At 49.7% G+C, this 19,408-nt stretch overlaps 1 protein-coding gene across 5 annotated transcripts in view; it reads right to left on the bottom strand.

The window, feature by feature from the left end:
* Positions 1-1,116: 1,116 nt before the first annotated feature.
* The window catches only part of ELMO2 (engulfment and cell motility 2), a 38,501-nt gene continuing 20,209 nt past the window's right edge, over positions 1,117-19,408 (bottom strand). For 3 of the 5 annotated variants that reach the window (XM_060122786.1, XM_060122785.1, XM_060122787.1), the window contains 13 exons: positions 17,755-17,833; positions 14,528-14,578; positions 10,514-10,636; positions 10,064-10,198; positions 9,362-9,466; positions 9,163-9,271; positions 8,686-8,822; positions 7,109-7,272; positions 6,884-6,996; positions 6,588-6,695; positions 5,746-5,828; positions 3,831-3,908; positions 1,117-2,655 (listed from right to left, as the gene is read on the bottom strand). In XM_060122786.1, the coding sequence (XP_059978769.1) occupies positions 2,455-2,655; positions 3,831-3,908; positions 5,746-5,828; positions 6,588-6,695; positions 6,884-6,996; positions 7,109-7,272; positions 8,686-8,822; positions 9,163-9,271; positions 9,362-9,466; positions 10,064-10,198; positions 10,514-10,636; positions 14,528-14,578; positions 17,755-17,833 (1,486 nt within the window). In that variant the 3' untranslated portion in view covers positions 1,117-2,454. Of the gene's footprint in view, positions 2,656-3,830; positions 3,909-5,745; positions 5,829-6,587; positions 6,696-6,883; positions 6,997-7,108; positions 7,273-8,685; positions 8,823-9,162; positions 9,272-9,361; positions 9,467-10,063; positions 10,199-10,513; positions 10,637-10,871; positions 10,976-11,438; positions 11,609-14,527; positions 14,579-17,054; positions 17,181-17,754; positions 17,834-19,408 lie in introns of those variants that run through there. The other 2 variants (XM_060122788.1, XM_060122789.1) reach the window with 2 other exon arrangements.

The following is a 19,408-nucleotide window of genomic DNA, read 5'->3' as shown; positions in this document are numbered from 1 at the left end:
GAAAACTTTATAAGAATGATCTCAATTTCATTGAGTAAGGGGAGAGCATCCCAGACAAGAGGAAATAAGGAGGCGAGGAGAAGGCTGGAGCCTGGCTTGGAGTCCACTTGTTTGTAAGGAGAGTTAACAAAAACCATGGTTGGAAAAGTAGCCAAGGGCCAAGTTGCAGTAGTCCCCGAAATGCCAGCTAGGGAGTTGAGGTCTTACTCATCTTTCAGGATGGATTAAAAGGGTCAGAGCATGTCGAGAGAGAGAACCATTTAGGCCAGGGCAGGCTAGGGTTGCAGAGTGAAGCCCAGTTTGGGACTTTTTGCCCCTCCTGGACTGTGGCTCTAAGGCTGGCTGCAAACAGGAGTCCTTGCAAGTGACTCAGCTGGGCTCCCTGGCCTCTCTGAACAGAAGGCCCAAGGCCAGAGTGTAAGCAGTTCTTTATGCAAACCGCTGCTGCCCCGCCCCCACCAGCTGGCATCACCAGGCCTTCGTTCATTCAGCACTTACCAACACCTACAATGGCACCCAAGCTCTTGGCTTTATTGAGTCCTCAAGGCTGCACGTACTTTCTATGCCTTTCGAAAGCGCTTGTCCTCGCCCCCTTCTCCTTCAGAGGCAAGATAAAGTATCTACTTCATCACTGCCCTCATTCAAGCCTCCCGGCTACTAAGGCTGAGGCTTGAGCGACAGAGACAGTGTAGAGCACCAGCGACACACAGGGTGAAGAACATGTCTTCTTTGTCAGGCACTAGTACTCGAGCTGTTCCCTGGCTGTGTCCCTGGCAGGGAGGAGAGGGAGGCCATGTCCTCGGGGGTGTACAGTATGCCTTTCCCTGCTATACCTGGCGGGCCTGAGTGGAAAGCACTTTGTCCTGGTGTGACAATCTGTGAGCATCCTTAACCAGCAGGGGTGTGTGTGTGTGTACGTGTGTGTGTGTACGTGTGTGTGCAGGCAGGTGCGTGGTGGGGCAGAGTCGCTGAAGAGGAGGAAGGGGCTCTGGGAAGGCGGCTGAGGGCTCTAGCTGGAGTTCTCCAACGTCTCCCAGACACAGTGAAATGAACGCTTGTCAAGGTGAAAGCTCCCTTGGGCCGGGAGCAAGTACAGAGAAACAGCTGTTAATGGGAACCAGTTTGTACATGAAAGAGTATTTATTGAAAACATGGTTACTGACAGGAAGCTCCTGGCCACTCTCAGGTTACAATCTTGGCTCACAACTGGAAGTGTTTACCTTTTATTTTTTTTGGCCTCCCATTTTATTTTCCCTCAAATGTTCCATCCTAGGATAGGTAGATCTTATATAAATATATATACATGTCTGTATAAGTATGGCCTATAGTAAAGAAAATATATAGTACACTCTTCATTGGGCAGTACCCACCATGCTAGGCTACCAATACTGAATGCCACCGTGTCCACGCGTGTCCAAGGAGACGGGCTGTGCGTGTGGTTTACAAGTGCTGCAGCACCAGGGAAGCCTCACTGGCACAGCTGTGGCCTCCGCTGGCCCCAGCCGGCTGAAATCATGGCCAATGGCAGAAATCACAGCGCTGGGGGAGGGAGGAAGGGAGGCTAACCTCCCGAGGGCTGGAAGGCCAAAGGAAAGCAGACCGGAGGGGCCGCAATTAGGTGAGCTGGGAGCGTTCTCCCGAGGAAGGAGAAGATATAAATGTGGCGGGAGGGGAGTGGAATCTAGTGACCTCACCACAGTCTAGACCCAGGCTTCATCTGGGCTCTTCCTTGAGACTAAGAGGGTGGGACTTGGCCTGCATGTCTCTGACTTGCCAGGATGAGAGACAGAGCTTGTAGGGAGACACGTCCATCTGCCCAGACAACTGCGTGGGCAAGAGGATCCGGTGGCTCTGGAGACCAGAGATGTCAGAGATGAACCTCAGTAGCACGTCGGCCCTGGACGAGGCCAGGTGAGCCCTCACGAAGACGGCAAAAGCAAGGGCAAGGCAGCTACTGAGCAAAGGCCAAGGCTTCCACGTAGATCTGAGACACAGGCCCGGGTCACCCGAAGGCAGCCTCTCCAAGGCTCTCAACATGCCCAGCACGTCTGTCCTCTGGGGCGGCCTTTCCTGGGCCAGCTCTCGCCTGCTTGGGGATCCAGGCAACTGGCGAGCAGGGTCAGGAAGAAAAGGGTGAGTGGCCGTTGTTAACTCCGGCTCAAGAAGCAGTTTCTTGGCCTGGAAGGCAAGGGCGTCTGCTGTTTATTCCTCACGGCCCGACCCCAGGCTCCCCGGTGATGGGGACGGCAGAGCACCCTGCCTTCACGGCTCAGAGTGCACAGGGACCAAGAGGAAGCTCTGGGTGGCCCGAGGTGGGTCTGAGGAGTGACTGGCATTGACTGGCCACCACGGTCACTATAGATTCTGTACAAGCAAAAGACAAGGCACCAGACTGTGAGTGTTCCTCCTGGGCCGCAAGTCCCTTGCTGGGTACCGTTGGCTCCGGCTCTGGGCTCAGCCGTAGTGATAGACAAAGTCGTAGCTGCTGGGCTCCTTGGGCACTGGCGGCGGGGCCTCGGGGATCTGGATGTTCTCCAGGTCCAGCAGCCGCAGCTTCATCTCCATGCTCAACAGGGTGTCCAGGTCACTCTTGGTCAGCTCGCTGGACATGTCCTTCCCCAGAAGGGCACTGAGGCCGTCGATCCAGATGCAGTACTGTGAGAAGCAAGTTGCAAAATGTCACTGGTGGACCCTGGTCAGCGGGAGGTCCTGCCAAAGTCCCTTTGCTGACAGGGCTCACACAGCCTCTTTGGGCCCTATTCAGTACAGGCAGGACTTATCTGGGATAAGAGCAAAGGTAAACTGGGAGGTGATTGTTCACTTTCCCAAAAGACCTTTTGATTTTTATAAGGGATTTACATTTAAACTCCCTAAAATAATATGAAGTGTGATTTTTAAAAATGCACTTAATAAATACAGCAAAAAAAGAACTAAGAACAGGGACACCAACTAGTTTCTCTTTAGAGAAACCTGAAATTGCCCCGGAAATTTGTAATGGTGGGGTGGAGCACATATTAGGTGAAAAGGCAGGAAACAAAAGGAATATCTGTAGAATCTCAATTTTGTTTCAAAAAAAAAGTTAAAAAAAAAAAAACAACCGTCAATAAATGTTAAGAATAAGTACTAGAAAAACTGAACTAGAGGGTCTCATGACAAGAGGGAATAACAAAGAATTCTCAGCCCATCCCTCCCTAACTCCTGTTCCATCTTTTTCCTGCCTTTGCTCACCTGTCTCCCACCTGCTAGTTCTTCACTTCTTCCCAATCAAACTCCACTGGCAGCTCAGGCCCTGCCTAAGGGTCTCCTCTTTCAGAAGCCCCACCTCCAGTTCCCTCCACTGGCTCTCAGAGCTCACCAGACATGTATGCTCTCAACCACAGCTGCTTTTCAATATCTAGCATCTTCTAGTGCTATAGCTGAAACTGTAGTCCCCGTGTAAAGAGGACCAGATCCACCCGGCTTCAAAGCCCAGGTCAGATCCACTACAACATATGCCCCAGAGCCCTGGAGAGGGAGGATCTGTCAGGCTCACTTGGGTGGGTGGCCACGCGGAAACTGAAAAGAGGAGCATTTTCCTAGTTCCAGGCAAATAAGTTATCCCTAGTTGATCCTGTCCTTCTAACGACAATCTACCACTGCTGCTAAGAGTGACCTGGAGAGCCCAGCTCAGGGGGAAGGACCCCCAGCGTGGCAGATCCTTGGTGTCGGCAGCCTTCGTCACACTCTGGGGCCCCTGCCTTTAGGGGGATGTTTCTGTTCTGCCCACCCCTCCCCTCCAGCTGCAGGCACAGAGAAGGCCTGGCTGCCCAAGGCAGCGCCGCGCTGCTCACCTCATACTTATTAGGTGCAATGAAGTTTAAGGTTTCGTCGGGGTCATACAGGATGGAGAAAGCCAATTCCAGCACCTCCTAAAGGAGAAAGGGCTTCAGTTATTTGGAGCAAGGGAATGGCCTGAGCCCTACATACCAAGAGCTTGGTCAAAGTCCTAGTGACTTGGCACCACCACCAAATATGCTGATTCAGATGTGATGTTATCAAGGTCCCAGGGCTCATGCACAAATGTGGCTGGAGATGAGGGCACCGGTAATCAACCCTCACTAACCCACCTAAGTCATGCCTAGGATGTGGTGATACTTTCTAAGATTGGAGAAAAATCATTTCTCAACACTCGGAACCTTTGAATGTCAGAGTCCATGACTGTATATTACCTTACATATATATCTGGGTCATTAAACTGAAAGTCTTAACAGTTTAAAAAAAACACCACAGCAGAAACAAATTGTGGCCAAAAATGGGACGACCTGAGCATCAACAACATAACTGTAATGACTGAAACAAATGTAATAGGCTTAAATCCATGAGTTCACAATACCACTAAAAAACCAAAGCAAAACACATGCACAAAATAGGTCACTGTTGGATGATACCAGGGAACTAAGTCCCTGTTTTAAAAGTAGGTACATAAAAGAAAAGAATCAAGCGTTTATCCTCCCTTCTTATAAACTGTACCACTGGGAAACCACCATAGATGATGGCAAGTTTCTCTTTAGAGAAGCAGTTCGACTAATAAACGAAAAGGGATGAGCGCACTAGAATATCACTAGTTTGCAAACCTTAATTTACTAATGAAACGAGGCACTGAGCATCCAGAGTCTGCTAACATCACAAAAAAGACAGACAACCAGACATTATGTGCCTCTTGATAGAACAGAATACCATCTAGGAAGGAGTCTGGCCAAAATAAAAAGGTCAAGCCTGAACTGGATCAAGCCTCTAGATCTCTCTACCAATTTACAGATCTGGGACAGAGGAATGGGCTCAACTACACCACAGGGAGACAATCAGCAGATTTCAGACTCTGGGAAACTACCAAACAAGCAACCTGGTTTCTTCAACTAATAAACTGCAAAGAGAAGGGGGAAAAAAAGAGCTGCAAAAGATGGAGGCGGGGCTTCCCTGGTGGCGCAGTGGTTGAGAGTCCGCCTGCCGAGGCAGGGGACACGGGTTCGTGCCCCGGTCCGGGAGGATCCCACATGCTGCGGAGTGGCTGGGCCCGTGAGCCATGGCTGCTGAGCCTGCGCGTCCGGAGCCTGTGCTCCGCAACGGGAGAGGCCACAGCGGTGAGAGGCCCGCGTACCGCAAAAAAAAAAAAAAAAAAAAAAGATGGAGGGGGAACTTACGAATTAAGAAACTTAAAAGACTTATCACAGTGCAGAGACCCTATTTGGATTCTGATTTAGCAAACTAAGTGGGTATGAGTGTGTGTATGTGTGCATGCGAATACACATACACATATTTTTATAGAGAGAAACGATGACATTTTTAAGACAATTAGTGGAAAATCAAACATCAATGGCATACTTGATACTAAATAACTTTTTATTTCCTTTTAGGTGTGCAAATAGTACTGTGATTATGTTAAGAGAGTCTTTATAATTTAGAGATTCATTCTAAATATTTACAGAAGAAACGATATAATACTTGAGATTTTCTTCAAAGTAATAAGGGAAGAGGGACAAGTGGATGGGTAGACTTTGCCCTGGTTGATGAGGCTGGGTGAGGCGTCTATGGGGGTTCTATCTATCTTGGTGTCTGTTCAAACTGTTCTTAACAAAACATTCAGGATGAACTTACTGTGAGACAGCATGGGGGCGAGAGGCCACGCACCTAGAAAGCAGCCACACCGACTGCGCTCCACGCATCACGGTGACAGCAGCTCACACTCTGGGCTGCCTCTCCACTCACCTTGTTCTGTTTCAGAGCACTTTTCTCTTTCATGTGGGGACAATCTTTCCCAGTGACAATGGCCTTAATGTCTGCAACAGGAACTGATAAATGAGGGGAATTAGTTTCTGGAAGCTTTATGTTGCAAGTTGGTCCTTGCATCAGTGCTGGAAGGGACGGCCCAGCCCCCAGACCCACAGGGCTGTATGAGCTCAGGGAGGGTTCCCCACTCCGTGGTCGCTTCGCCTGGACTCTCTGGCCTGCTGTGCTGTGTCAAGTCTAACTGGGGGTGGGTTCAGGGCTTCTGCACTGTCTGCCTAGGGAAGGGGGCCTCAGACACTCACCTCACTTCCACTTCGTGGCGATAAAGATGACAACGGCCACGAGAGCCAAGGCAGCTAATAATTACTCTTACCCCCTGCCAGCCATTGTTCTAAATGCTTTACATATAGGACTCACTCAACCCTCTGATGAGGGAAATGTGGCTATTATTCCCATTTTACAGAAGAATCCAAGGCAGAGGGGAGAATTAACTTGTAATTAATTAGAATTAACAGCAAAGCCAGGATGTGAATCCAGGCAGTCAGGCTTCAGAGCTTCTGCTCTTAACCACCGCCTTTCAATTTAGTCTTGTATCACCCTTTACAATCTGCAAATCCCATACCTGTGATCTCACTGAATTCTCCAAACAGCCCCTTGACCCCTAGGCCAGGTGGAGATGACCTCTGACCAATGCGGAAATGGGTTCAGAGAAATAACTGGCCCAAGGCCAGATTACCAGTTTGAAGCAGCCAGGACTAGAACTCAGGTCTCCTGACAGCAAGTCCAGCTACCATGACACCCCAACAGAGAAATGAACTTACTTTTCTCCTGCAGGGATTCGAATGTCACCTCCCCTTGAGGGTTGTCGTCCAAGTCACCGTAGTGCAGGACCTTGTGGTTCAGGGCCAAGCGGCAGTACCAGAAACGCTCTGGAACACAAGGGAAGACAGGCAGGTGAGCAAGGACAGTTCCGGGAGAGGCTTGGGCACACAAGGGGCAAAAAGACGACTCATTCCCTGCCTGCTCCCCGCAGCGACTGCCTGGGCAGGTGCCCCCCGCAGTGCGGCGGCTCCGGGCAGTAGGGACAGACGGCCCAGCGCCCAGGCCCTCAACTCACCTTGCCTCCGGCGATTCCCAATCTTTCGGAAGCTGCTCCCCTCACAGAGCCGGTTCAGGCGTTGCTGCTTGATCAGCTCAAGGATCTCGGGCTGGATCTTCTCCCTCAGCTCCCTGCGGTGGACATGCACCGGAGTAAGGAGAAGGTCACGGGGACAGCAGGCCTTCTGAAGGGAGGCAGAGCTGTCACACACACACCCCCACCCTGCCCCATCACGGCACTTACACAATCGGCGGGGACTGGAAGTCATCCTGACTCATCCTCTCGGACTGGCGTAGTCGCAGAATCTCAGAGTAGCTCAGGCTCCGCAGTTTGCTCTTGAACTGATCCAAAGAGTTGGGTTTGGAGGGCAAAGCCCGAGTGATCTGCTCCCTGACTACCTGCATAACCTGAGAGAGAGGAAGGCGGCCGCCTCAGCCCTGGTCTGATAAACGGATGCCAGGCTCTGCCCTCCGCGGTCCTGAGCACGGTGGGTACCACAGGCATCCACTGGGCGAGTAAGAGCACTGATTCTCTACTATTATCTCTTCTCAGTTACGTAGGACAAATGATGGATGGTGACAAATGGATTTTTTTTTTTTCTGGCTGCACCATGGGGCATACAGGATCTTAGTTCCCTGACCAGGGATCGAACCTGTGTCCCCTACAGTGGAAGCGTAGAGTCTTAACCACTGGACCGCCAGGGACATCCAGACAAGTGCTTTATTTCTCATACATTCTGGAGTCAGAGAGGAGTAGGTTCAGATCTCAACTCTGTGCTTCAATCTTCTCCTTGAGCAAGTCACTCAACATCCTCAGGGCCCCACCTACTCATCCTTAAAGCTAGAGAAAGGAAGACACATTTTCGATAGAGGTTGCCACAAGCATATGAGTGAGACGCCATCTGGATGCACAGTGCCTGGCACAGTGTAGTGTGTTCAAAACATGTGATAGTTCCCTCAAAACAACAACAGCTAAGTAAAAAGCAGGACACCATCTGCACATCCAGTCGGCTCCCCACCAACGAAGGAAAAATCTACAGCAAAAAAAAAGACCAGAGGGGCTTCTCTGGTGGTGCAGTGGATAAGACTCCGTGTTCCCAATGCAGGGGGCCCAGGTTCGATCCCTGGTCAGGGAGCTAGATCCCACATGCCTGCTGCAACCAAGAGTTCGCATGCCACAACTAAGGAGCCCTCCTGCTGCAACTAAGACCCGGCACAACCAAATAAATTAAAAAAAAAAAAAAAAAAGACTAGAGGGAAACATAAAAATGGTCATTGTCGCTGGATAGGGGAATTATAGATAACTTTTTCTTCTTTATAGTTCACAAATGTTTTACAATGAGATGAGCAGCTTCAAAAGAGCCAACTCCTAGATAGTCAGCTTTTGAGGGTCTAGCAGTGCTGTCAGAGGGCGGACTCAGAACGCATCCAGAAATGGCTACTGGTAAGTACCCCTGACATGCACTTCACTGCGGATCCACCCCGATGTCTCCGTAACATCTGCAGTTCACAAAACTGCCACAGTGCCTGCACAGAGTAAGTGCTCAGTAACCCACGCTATCACTGCTATGTTTATCCTCCTGCCCCCGAAGGAAGGCCGGAGGGGCCAGTACTGGTCCACCGGGCAAATGAGGGGCCCGGCAGGGAGACACCTGCTCAGGGTTACAGAGGGGACTGACGCTCTCAATGCCTCCGTCTTATGACTCAGTGCTGCAGACCACACTGTCCTCCGGCTCAGGTATTCCCCAGGCTCTGGCCAGCTGTCACAGACTGTCCTGGGATGGTCTCAGCCCACAGGCCTCAGAGCTCTGTGACACCGACCTTGTTGAAGTCCTCAGCTGTTGCCCTCATCTCCTTCCAGGTCTTGTTCAACAGCTGGATGCAGATTCCAAAGAGCTCTTCGAACGCTCGGTCATGGGTGAAGAACATCGGGTGGTAGTCGTTGCGCCCTTCATTTGCTGTGGAAGAGGAGAAACGGGGAAAGGGTGAAGCTGGGAGCGCATGTCCAGAAACCTGGGATCCTCCACACCAAAGTCTGGAGGAACAAAACCAGACTGAGGACCGAGAAGGGTAGTGGATGGGGGCGTAGCTACTGAACATGCCAAATCACCAGCTCAAACAAGCCACAGCCACGACTCCCATAGACAACAGTAGACGGATTGTAGCTCTCTTGGTAATTTTTAAAAAGTACAGTAAGGCTGTCCAGTCCCATGGACACCTAACTCTATACCGTCGAGTCTCACCAGGCTCCTGAGTACAAGCAATGGCTGAAGGAAGGGGGCAGCCACCCAGACTTACGCAGTTCCCCGACCTGTAGGATCTCACAGAGCATTCTGGTGAGCTCAATGGCACTGCGGCCAAAGGGGCACTCGTGCTTGTCTTCTCGGCTGCTGTTCTCCAGGACAATCTGTGGGCAGAAGAGGAACGGGAGGGTGAGGGAGGCAGGGAGGCAAGCGATGCGGCATCAACACAGAGAAAGCTGTTCCCCAGCCTTTACCCGGATGTAGGTGTCCTGATGGACTTTCGCCAAGTACAGCATGTTGTCCAAGGCCAGCATTCCAGGAGGAGTCTGGGTAAAGTCCATTGCTGGGTTGATATGGTTCTGTAGAGATAAACACACCTGATTTGAGACTCGGTAGACACTGCGTGCGAGCTCACCTGAGGGGGATCCCGATCACCCCTCCACCATATGCCGCCCGCACGTCACACCTGCCTCTGTTGTAGCTCTTGTCACGTGCCCATCTCTACTACGAGGCCGTGAGCTCAAGGCCACTGGACGGTGCCTGACTCGTCTTACATTCCCCCTGCCTAAATACTGCTGGGTGCCGAGTAGATGCCCAGTAAGTATTTAAATGAATTAGCTCCATTCTCAAGTTGTAGCCTATCACAACATATCCACTCCAGATTTTCAAAGAACCTAGCTGCTTTGATAAGAGATCTCCTCTCCACTCGTTCGGCTGACCTCCTGGGCCCTCCTACAGATGGGTTTGTTTCAAGGGGCCAAATGTGGCACATAAACTTGTGAACCTGCCACGGCCAAAGCGAAGCAAGTGTCAAGGCCCCTCCAGCTCCTTAGTGTCTTCTGTTCCGGGGCCACCATCATGTTATGAGAGAGGGTTGTCAGGGTTCTGTCTGGGTGGCCCTCTGACTCCCTGTCAGGGGAGAAGGTCTACCAGTGTCCATGCTCTGCGAAACTCACAGTAAATCCCAGCATCTTGTAGTCCTTGGTATACATGGCTTTGCGTTTTTCAGTCCCACTCCCGGGGACGTTGCTAGGGTCAGACTCTGCATCAAATGCAATCCTCCTCAGTTCAAATATAATGTCTCTTTGAGCCTGGGAGGTGAAATAGACAGTCAGCAGGTGAGTCGGCTAGTCAAGGGAAACAAGGAAAGGAAAGAGTGGGTAGAGCTTTTCCGGGCAGAACTCTGGCCCCGATCGATCTTTGAGGACGCATCACCTCTAGCATCGCAGGACAGAGGTGGGCTTGGCCCAGTCACCCAGCAGAAAGGGATCGTGGTGAGGCACAAAGCTGACACAACTAAGCACAGTTCCTGACACACAGCAGGTGCTCGATACGCAGGGCGGAATGCACCACATCAAACAGCACACGATGCCAGCCAGGAAAGCTCTGTCCCACTTAGAACCGACCTGGTCGTTGGGGTCCATCTTGGTCATCATCCTTTCTTCCAGAAGGTTAAAGGTCAGCACTTGCAGGACATACAGCTGATGGGCCATCTCAGTTTTGATCGGGCGGTTCCCTCGGATCACATGCTGGAGAGAGCAAAGGCAGGGAGCAGAGGGTTGGACTGATTTTTACTGAAGAGTCACATCCATGCTGGTGAAAAGACAGTACGCTGGGCAGGGGACAGGGTTTCCTCCCCCACACAGGGAGTTCCAGAAGGGGATGGAACATGAATGGGTCTGATTCAGGCAGAGATGGTTCACTGCAGGCCTCAAGGGCACCATCTTTTTTTGTGCACGCCCCTGGCCGGGGAAGTAACATTACGATGAGGGAGATCAGCCGCTGGACCTCATTCCAATCGATCCAGACAACAGAGTGTGCGTGAAGAGTCGCTTGCAGAACTGGACAGTACAATTCTTTTGTTTTCCCTTAGAAAAATAAAATGTTTTGGATGGCCTCACCAGGTAGAGAGGTTCCGAAAAGATCATTTTCTTTCAATCATCTCGAGACACCTACACAAAGAGGGGCATCTAACGCTCCTTGTCCGGCCCCCTTCTCTCCTACTGGTGTCCCTCCCCTTCTCTCTGCTCATTCTGGGTATGTCCCCCTCCCCATGTCCCCACACCACATCCCTCTCCTCTCCTCTAATTCTATCCTCCCCACCCACTCAGCTCACCACCTCCTCCCTGATGCCCACCAACCTTAGGTACTTCTCCACCTCTCACGCTCCATCTCTGTCTTGTTCTACATGTCACAGCCCCCCTCTGTCCTCCGGGCTGACCAATGCTGGTTCCCGTCCTGTCCCTTGGTGTCCTGTTCCTTCGCCCGCAGTAGCCTCCTGCTCTTTCCTGCCTGCTCCCTTGCATTCCTCACTCCCTCTGTCTCACTCACCATCTAGAATCCTGTCGTTCTTGGTCTTTTCTTGCCCAAAGGAGACTCTTGCCCAGTTTCCCACACGTAACCGCCCTCTGTGCCCTTCGTGTTCTCTTACTCGGTCTAGCTCGTCTCTAGAGCCGTGTTGTCCAGTATGGTAGCCACTAGCCATATGTGGCCACGTGCATCTAAGTCAGTTAAAATTGATTCAAGTTAAAAGTTCAGGTCCTCAGTCGCACTAGCCACATTTTAAGCTCAGGAGGCACAAGTGGCTAGTGGCTACATCCAATGACAGAGTAGAAGTGGAACATATCAGAAAGTTCTGCTGTACTCTAAAATACTTAGCTTTCTAACTCTAGGTCAGCTCTCTCTAGAGCTTGCTCTGGTTCGGGATCAATCTCTTTAGATCTGTGCAGTCCAGTCTGGTAGCCACTAGCCACCTGTGGCTGGTGAACACTTGAAATGTGGCCAGTCCAAATTGAGATGTGCTGTAAATGTAAAATGCACACTGGATATCAGAGCCTTAGTATGAAAACAGAAAATGTAAAATATCTCATTAACAATTTTCCTATTGATTACATGTTGGTATCATAGTATTTTAGATATGCCGGCTTAAATGAATTATATTATTGAAATTCATTTCCCCTATTCCTTTTTTAGTCAACGCTGCTACTAGAACACTTAAATGAAACAAGTGGCTCGCATCATATTTCCACTGGACGGCGCTGCTCTAGACTTCCTCTCCCCACCGGTGCAACTCCATGAGAGCTCTTCCTTTCTCTGTCTTTCTTTCCCTATATCTGCAAGGCCCAATACAGTAGCCAGAAGCCACACGTGGGCATTTAAACTGAAACTTTAAAGAACTACAAATTCAGTTCCCCAGCCACGCTAGACACATTTCAAGTGTTCAACAGCCATACGTGGCTTGGGCCACCCTTTCTGCACACACCTCCCCAGCTACAGCAGGTTCTAGGGGACAGCGCCGCTCTGCTCACCTCCTCCCTGAGCCCTCTCCGTGGCCTGACCTCTCTCACCAAGCCTCCTCGCCCCTCCCAAGCTTCCTTCTCAAGGTCTGCTCTGCCCCTCCTCCGCCTCCAGTCTCTTCTCTCCGCTTAGGCTGCTTCTGCCCCTCCACCTCGCTCTGAGCCTCTTCCTTTCTCTGCGTCCCTCCCTCTGTCACTCTGATTTCTCCCTACCCATCTACCCCTATTCCTCTCTCCTCACCTCTCTCCAGAATTCATAAAACCACTCTGAAGAGAGGTTAAAGTTAATGTGATACTGGTTTCCATTCACTTTAATCCCTGTTTCTCAATCTCAGAGATGTCAGAGTGGGAGGGTAATTCCTCGAGTCATCAATGGCTTAAAGAAGAACAGTGCCAGTCTGATGAAGTCTTATTTAACTGGCAAGTACCTCGAGGCCTCAGCTCCCTGGCTCAACTCCGTTCAATCCCGGGACTTAAGTGAGCACGCGTTAACCTTCTCCTAGCAGACCGGTTCAGTCTGAGTCCTGACACCAAACTGTCTTCTATAGTGGATGGAATCTTTGCTTGTTCACCAGGCTTGTCCAGAAATGAGATGAACGTCTAATCTCGTTCAGGTAAATGATAAGCCTCGAAATTCATTAAAGTTCTCTGAGAAGGGCACCCACTCCCACACATGCAGAGGATGGCGCCCAACACAACCGCTCGGACACGGGAGACAAGAATGTGGGGACCTGTGTGGCAGGCAGAGGGCGGAAGCGTCTGGCCAGGTCCTTCCTGCCGGGCTGGCAGTGGGGCTGTGTGACCAGGGAGGTGGCCCGCAGGCAGGAGCTCGCTCTGCGAGGTGAAGTCCGGTGGGCTCTGCCTGTTTAGAGCAGCTGATCGCTCCACCTCACAGGTGCCCACGGTTACTTCTTGAATTCTGTCACCTCTGTATCTTGTTTACGGTGAAGGAACTGCCCATGTGAGCAGAGCGCTCACCAAGTGCCAGGCCCCCTGCTAAGCCCTGTGTATATGTATCAGCTCATGTGGGCCTCACATTCGGATAAGCAAACTGAAGCCCACAGGAGTTAAGTGAACCGCTCAAGATGAAAGACTGGTTAAAGGCAGAGTGGGGGCTGCCGACTCCAAAGTTCATGCTCAGAATTAGGAAGCCTTTCACACTTGACTCTCGATTTCTCATTTTGTTCCCTACACTGTGGTCTCCCAGGTGCACCTGGTTTTGGACGACTGATAAAAGGGCCTTTTAACCCAGCTCCTTGACTCTCCTTCCCCGCCCTCACCTCCCACCTCAGCTCTCTCCCCGCCCACATCCCCACTGCAGAACAGGGACTGAGACCTCCCTCCAGATGCCTCCCTCCCCCGCCAACTCCCGCTCTACCCTCCTCCCTCACACACCCCTCAGGAAACACGGATCTTGGAGTGTGACCTTTCTAAAACGCCAGCCTGGTTATTGCACGATCCTGATTAAAGCCTCTCAGTTGCTTTTGGGAGAAAGACCTAGGCCCTACCTGATCTGGTCTTTGCTACCTCTCCAGCCTGTCACAAATTCTCACCCCAAGCTCCACCGGACCACACACTCCTCCTAGGTGCCCCCTTCCCCATGCAGGAACTCCTTTTCTGACCGGTCATCTGGCTTATCCTCAGCCTTCCCTGAAGACCCGCCTCTAAGGGCTCCTGACAACTCTCCTTTGCGGCAGGACTGACAGCTCCTCTCTGCAATCTCCCAGGCTGGGCATCCCTCCCAGTGCCCCGCACAACTCAGGGTTATGACTGGTGTTAGTTGAGTGAATTCCTCTTCTGTGCCTATTTTAACACATTCCCTCTGGATAAAAGTCTGTGGAGTTGTGAGGCAACAAACAGTATATCTGGCTAAGTACCTCCTTAGAGGCTCTGCAGTTCCTGGTGGGACAGCCTCCTAGAGACAACCCTGCTTACAGTGGATCAGAAACCATAAGCTTTCCAGCTTAGGAAGTGTTTAGTACCTATCGGTAAGGACCCTCTGAGTGCCCATCCCACTCCACAGTGATTTCAATAATAATAATACAACTATAATAATAGTGATAGTTGTAGTTAATAGTAACAAAACAATAACAGTAACAAAATATAGCTTGTCTGGGAACTTACATTGAGGATTATGGACCGAAGGTGCTTCTGTGCGAATGCGTTGGCCATATCCTATAAAGAAGAAGCGAACATAAGGTAAGAAGCGAACACAGGCATGCAGCTGTGACAACTATCAAGAGGAAGGTGATGTCATAGCTCTGGGGCTTTTTCCCTTAATTTTTTTCCTTTAAAATGAAAAGTGGGCAAATGAAAAAAAAATACACAGACCTTCAAATACGTATTTTATGCTCTGAAAAATTCCCATACATTTTCTTTCATGAGTACACATTAATGCAAACAGGGTTTCCTTTCCCAATGGTACAATCAACCGTGTCATCTTCAAAGAGGGACAAAGGCTGCTTCAGGACGAGACACTTGTGTTACAAGGATGCCAGGAGATGGACAACAAGCACAGGCCACAGAGCAGCACGATGGTTCCCAAGCCACATGCACCATCCCAGGCCAGAACCACTGCCAAGGCTGGGAGGGACTCTAATGGAACACTGACTCCAAACCGAGCAAGAGGGCTTGGGCTCCAGCATCCCCCTCCACTGCGCCCCCCCGCCCCCAGCACCACGCCAGCAGACGGAGCTGGGGTGGGATGCTCTGAAACAGCAGGTGGTCTACGATTCACTTCTGATCAGTTTAGAGAACAAGGTGTTGGGTGCTTTGGAGTGATTTTTCACAACAGGGTCACCTTTTTTATTTATTTGGTTCAGATTTTGACAGTAACACTTTATTTATTTAGCTCACTCAGGAAATAAAGTATCCTATGTTAAGTCAATCTTCCAGGGAATGAAGCTTTAAGGGTCCTCTCAGAACTGTTATTTTGACCATTCTTATGCTAATCTTCTAAAATTATATACACTTCCTGTATTTCTGAAGAGACTACGATGATTATAATAATTTAATCACTGCCAAGGACTTGACTTCATCAGGAACAAAAAAACACATCAGTTATTATTCTGTGTTGTGACACTGTAATACCCTATGGGGCTTCTGAAATGTGGAGCTATTTTCCCCTAAACAAAATGGTCCCAGATTACTATGCTTTTAATTTTTCTGACAGCTTTTCATAATTCTTCTGTCTCTTCCTTCCAATGTCACTTCTTACAATGTTAATTAGTATGACTTCACTTCCTGAACTGCTGCCTTAATTTAATTTCATAGATAATTCTAAATCAACGGGCCTGAGGGAGCTGTCACACCTCTCCTAGGGGGCAATATCCGTAAGTGTTGTCATTTTTCTCAGAGCTGGAAGGCCTTTGTCTCTCGCTTCTAGATTTCTAGCCAAATTCCAATGGCTGACGCTGTCAGGAATATTAAGTTTTACTCTGCGTCCCCTGAGCACACACTAACTGGCAAAGGAGGAAGGTGGACTAGAAACTTCTCTGGTAGCTATGGGAGGCCAACTCACGATTAAATCTTGCTGTCCACAACTCACAAAGTTGGTAACTGACAGTGGTCTGCTGCTGCAATATAAAGGCCTGCAACCAAAGGCTTCTCTGCGGTGCCGGGGGAAGCACTCATCCTTTTTCATATCCTCATAGAGCTGACCTCTTTGAGCTCCCTCTAATCCTCTAAGAAACCCTCCCTCTAAGAAACGAGTATCCAAATTCCCTCTGTCAACTGTCTAAAGCTTTTCCAATTCCTGGGATCTAGAAAGCGTCCAAAAGGGCGTGGATTTACCTTTACTCCTGGCTATAGCAAGCTGGAATGTGATGCATCTGGCATCGTCTAGATGACAGTCACAGGCTATTTCTGAATCTGATCTTCCTGGCTGAACCACAGACCCATGTGAAGGCAGGTTACAAAGGAGAGACTGGGCCACATTCCCCAGGGCAGGCGTCCCCTTAATCCTTTATGCGACTCTGATCCGTGGTACTTCGCTAAGTGTCCTGACAAATGAGATTTACAGCACACAACCTTTTCCTGTGTCTTGGAGCTCCCTGAACAACTAGATCAGATCATGAGATTCTCACCCAGCTTCAACCTCCCCACCTGGAAAAGAGCGGGGCCCTTTCCATATGGCAGTGCTACTTACAGTGACAGGGAGGTCTAGAGGATTAAGATGCTTGTCCTGCCGGCAGAAAGCAAAAAGCACAGAGAGAAGCAGATGGAAGAATGAGCTTTCAGCTTACACTCAAAACAGGACTAGGGAGGAAGAGATGAACAGAGCCAGCCATCCAAGAAAGACAAGGACAGACAGAACCACAGACGCTCCTGGTCCTCCCACCAGAATCTTCCAGGAACTTGGTACATAATCCCACAGGATTTACAACTTACTGAGCCCACGGTATTGACCGAGAATTACAAAGTCTTGCTTTTGTACATCACCTGGGCTTTGACCAGAGAAATCTAGAACAGTCGTGTTGGAAGGGCTCAGAGCGATCTTTAATCTGGCCCTTGCATTTTACAGAAAGGGAAACGGAGACCCAGGGGGGTTAGAGCACTTGCCCAGCAGTGGCAGGAAAAGTACTCAGCCTCGGACCCTGGCCTCCTAGGTCAGCCCTTGCTCCACTGCCCAGCTAATCCCTGGTTTCCTCACTTGTAAAATATGGCTTTTTCTCATGACATCCTTATGAAGTGAATGGGGCAGATGTTGTTACTCCCACGTTATAGGTGAGGAAACTGGGGTTCAGAGAAGCAGAGCGATTTGCATCATGTCACACAGCTGATTGATAGGGAAGAAAAAAGTTTAGAACCTGGATCAGAGGATCTTTATACGTGAAACTTCAAGCTAAGTCCCTCCACTCTTGCTTCCTTAAGCAAGGATTGCGTTTGTTTCTGTCTCCTGGGACCCGGCAGGGAGGCTCAGCGGGTCTCCTCTCCCTGCTCCCTGATCCTCTAACCCAGGGGTAGTCTCGCAGTAAGGCCAAATGAGGCCTGTTGCCTGTTTGTGTCTAGAAGGTCTTATGGAAAGACAGCCACACCCACCTGTCTGCCTACTGTTTGAGGCTGCTTTGGCTACAGCGACAAGGTTGAATAGTTGCCACGTAGACCACAAGGGCCACCAGGCAAAAAAATATTTACTCGTCCTTGAGGGGAAAAAGTTTGCAGGCCCCTGCCCTGACCTAGGACCCAGCTGGTTTCCCTCCTAGTTCTTCCCCGGGTCTTCCTTAGCAAAGCCACTCAGACGGGCTCTGGCTGCAGAGGGGCAGGAGGAGGGACTCTTGGGAAAATGACTGGGTGGATAAGTCTTCTCTTGGGACAGCCCAGATGAAAAGCTTGAAAAGGCCACCACAGACCTGTCGCTTGTCCTCAGGAGCCTTCAGAAAAAGTGCGTTAATCAGTGCAATGGCGTAGGTCTGAATCTCCTGGTTGGAGCTGTGTCAACAGAGAAAGAAGGCAGAGAGAGGTTAGGAGACTGACCAGCAAGACGATCCTTAGAGATGGTTTAAAACAATCACTTGCACACTGTAATCAAATAATAATCAGAGGCTTAGCCTCAAAAGCTTAAAAGTGGGCAGACTCCCTGACCCAGCAATTCCACTAACAGGAATTTACCCAAAGATAGTCATCAGAGAGCTGTGCATGAGTTACTGGCAAGGTGTTTCATCCAAGTACTATAAAAAAAATCAAGAATAGTAAATAATGCAAATGTCCACAGTAGCGACTCTGTTCATATATATTCAGATCCTAAGCAGTCATTAAAAATGCTGTTTTAGCATAAAGGTTCTTCGCCTGGGGTTAGGGATGGGCTTAGAGTGTCTGGGAACCCTAGAAATGGTGCAGCCATTATTCCTTGTAGCTGGCTGACTATGTGATACTTTTTTCCAGGGAGGTGAGAGTCCATATCTGTTACTGGATTTTCAAAGGCATATGGGGTGGAAAAAAAAAATGTATATATATATATACTTTTTTTTTTTTTTAAATGTTTGGCCAGGCCTCACTGCTTGCGGGATCTTAATTCCCTGACCAGGGATCGAACCCGCACCCTCGGCAGTGGGAGCATGGAGTCCTAACCACTAGACCGGCACGGAATTCCTGCACAAGATTTAGAACTACCCTTTCAGAAGGTTCTTTGACATGGGAAATGTTCAGTAACTATTAGTCCATAAAAAAAGTCAAGGCACGAATAGCATGTACAGTAAGATTCCAACTTTCTTAAAAATATGCATAGGAAAAAAACCCAGCGGCACAGTCAATTTACTGTTAACAGTGGTTATGTCTGGAGAGGGGATAATGGGCAAATGATTTCCTTTTTGTGCTTTTCTGTATTTTCAAAATCTCTGACTATGAACTTATTTTATTTTAAACAAATAAAATAACTACAACGCTTCTCTGGAATCTTGTAATCCTGGCACTTGACGAGAGCTCTCCACCTGCCACGTCATAAGTGCATTCTGTGGCTCTCTCCAGAGGGGCTGCTGGGTGTCCTGGTTGGCCGGGGGCATCTTGGAGGTCTGGTGGAGGCTACTAATTGTCCCTCAGCCCAGCAGCAGAGGACATGACTTCTGGGGACAGCAATGGGCTGAAAGTGTTCATAGACTGACCCCTAAGAAATGCCACGCTCCTCTATCATCTCTAAGGAGGTAACTGGTTCATTCCCAATTCAGAAACAAAGAAATAGAGGTAACTCTGAGGTCAGGAAAATCAGGACTCTCCACCTGGAGTTTACAATGTCCCCCTGACTTCAATCAACCTTTTTGGCTTTTGGGCATGAAAACAGAGGCTGAAGAATTCCTTAGAGAAGTGACAAGGAGAAGTCAGAGCTGTAAATCTCCTTGTGCTTCCTTTTTACTTGGACTAGTGGGAAGGTACAGGCTGAGAGCGTAGCTGAGTGAAGACAAGGCTGCTATAATCAACCAAGTCTGGGAGCTCTGGCTTCCCCTGGAACTGGCAGGGCCTTCTGTCAATGTCCCATATGCTGGAAGGGAGCAAGGGTTAGGAAGGAATCAG

Source organism: Lagenorhynchus albirostris, chromosome 15 (genome assembly GCF_949774975.1).
Source record: "Lagenorhynchus albirostris chromosome 15, mLagAlb1.1, whole genome shotgun sequence".
Lineage (NCBI taxonomy): Eukaryota > Metazoa > Chordata > Mammalia > Artiodactyla > Delphinidae > Lagenorhynchus > Lagenorhynchus albirostris.
Note: the sequence above shows the minus strand (reverse complement) of the source record. Positions and strands in the feature narration are given on the sequence as shown.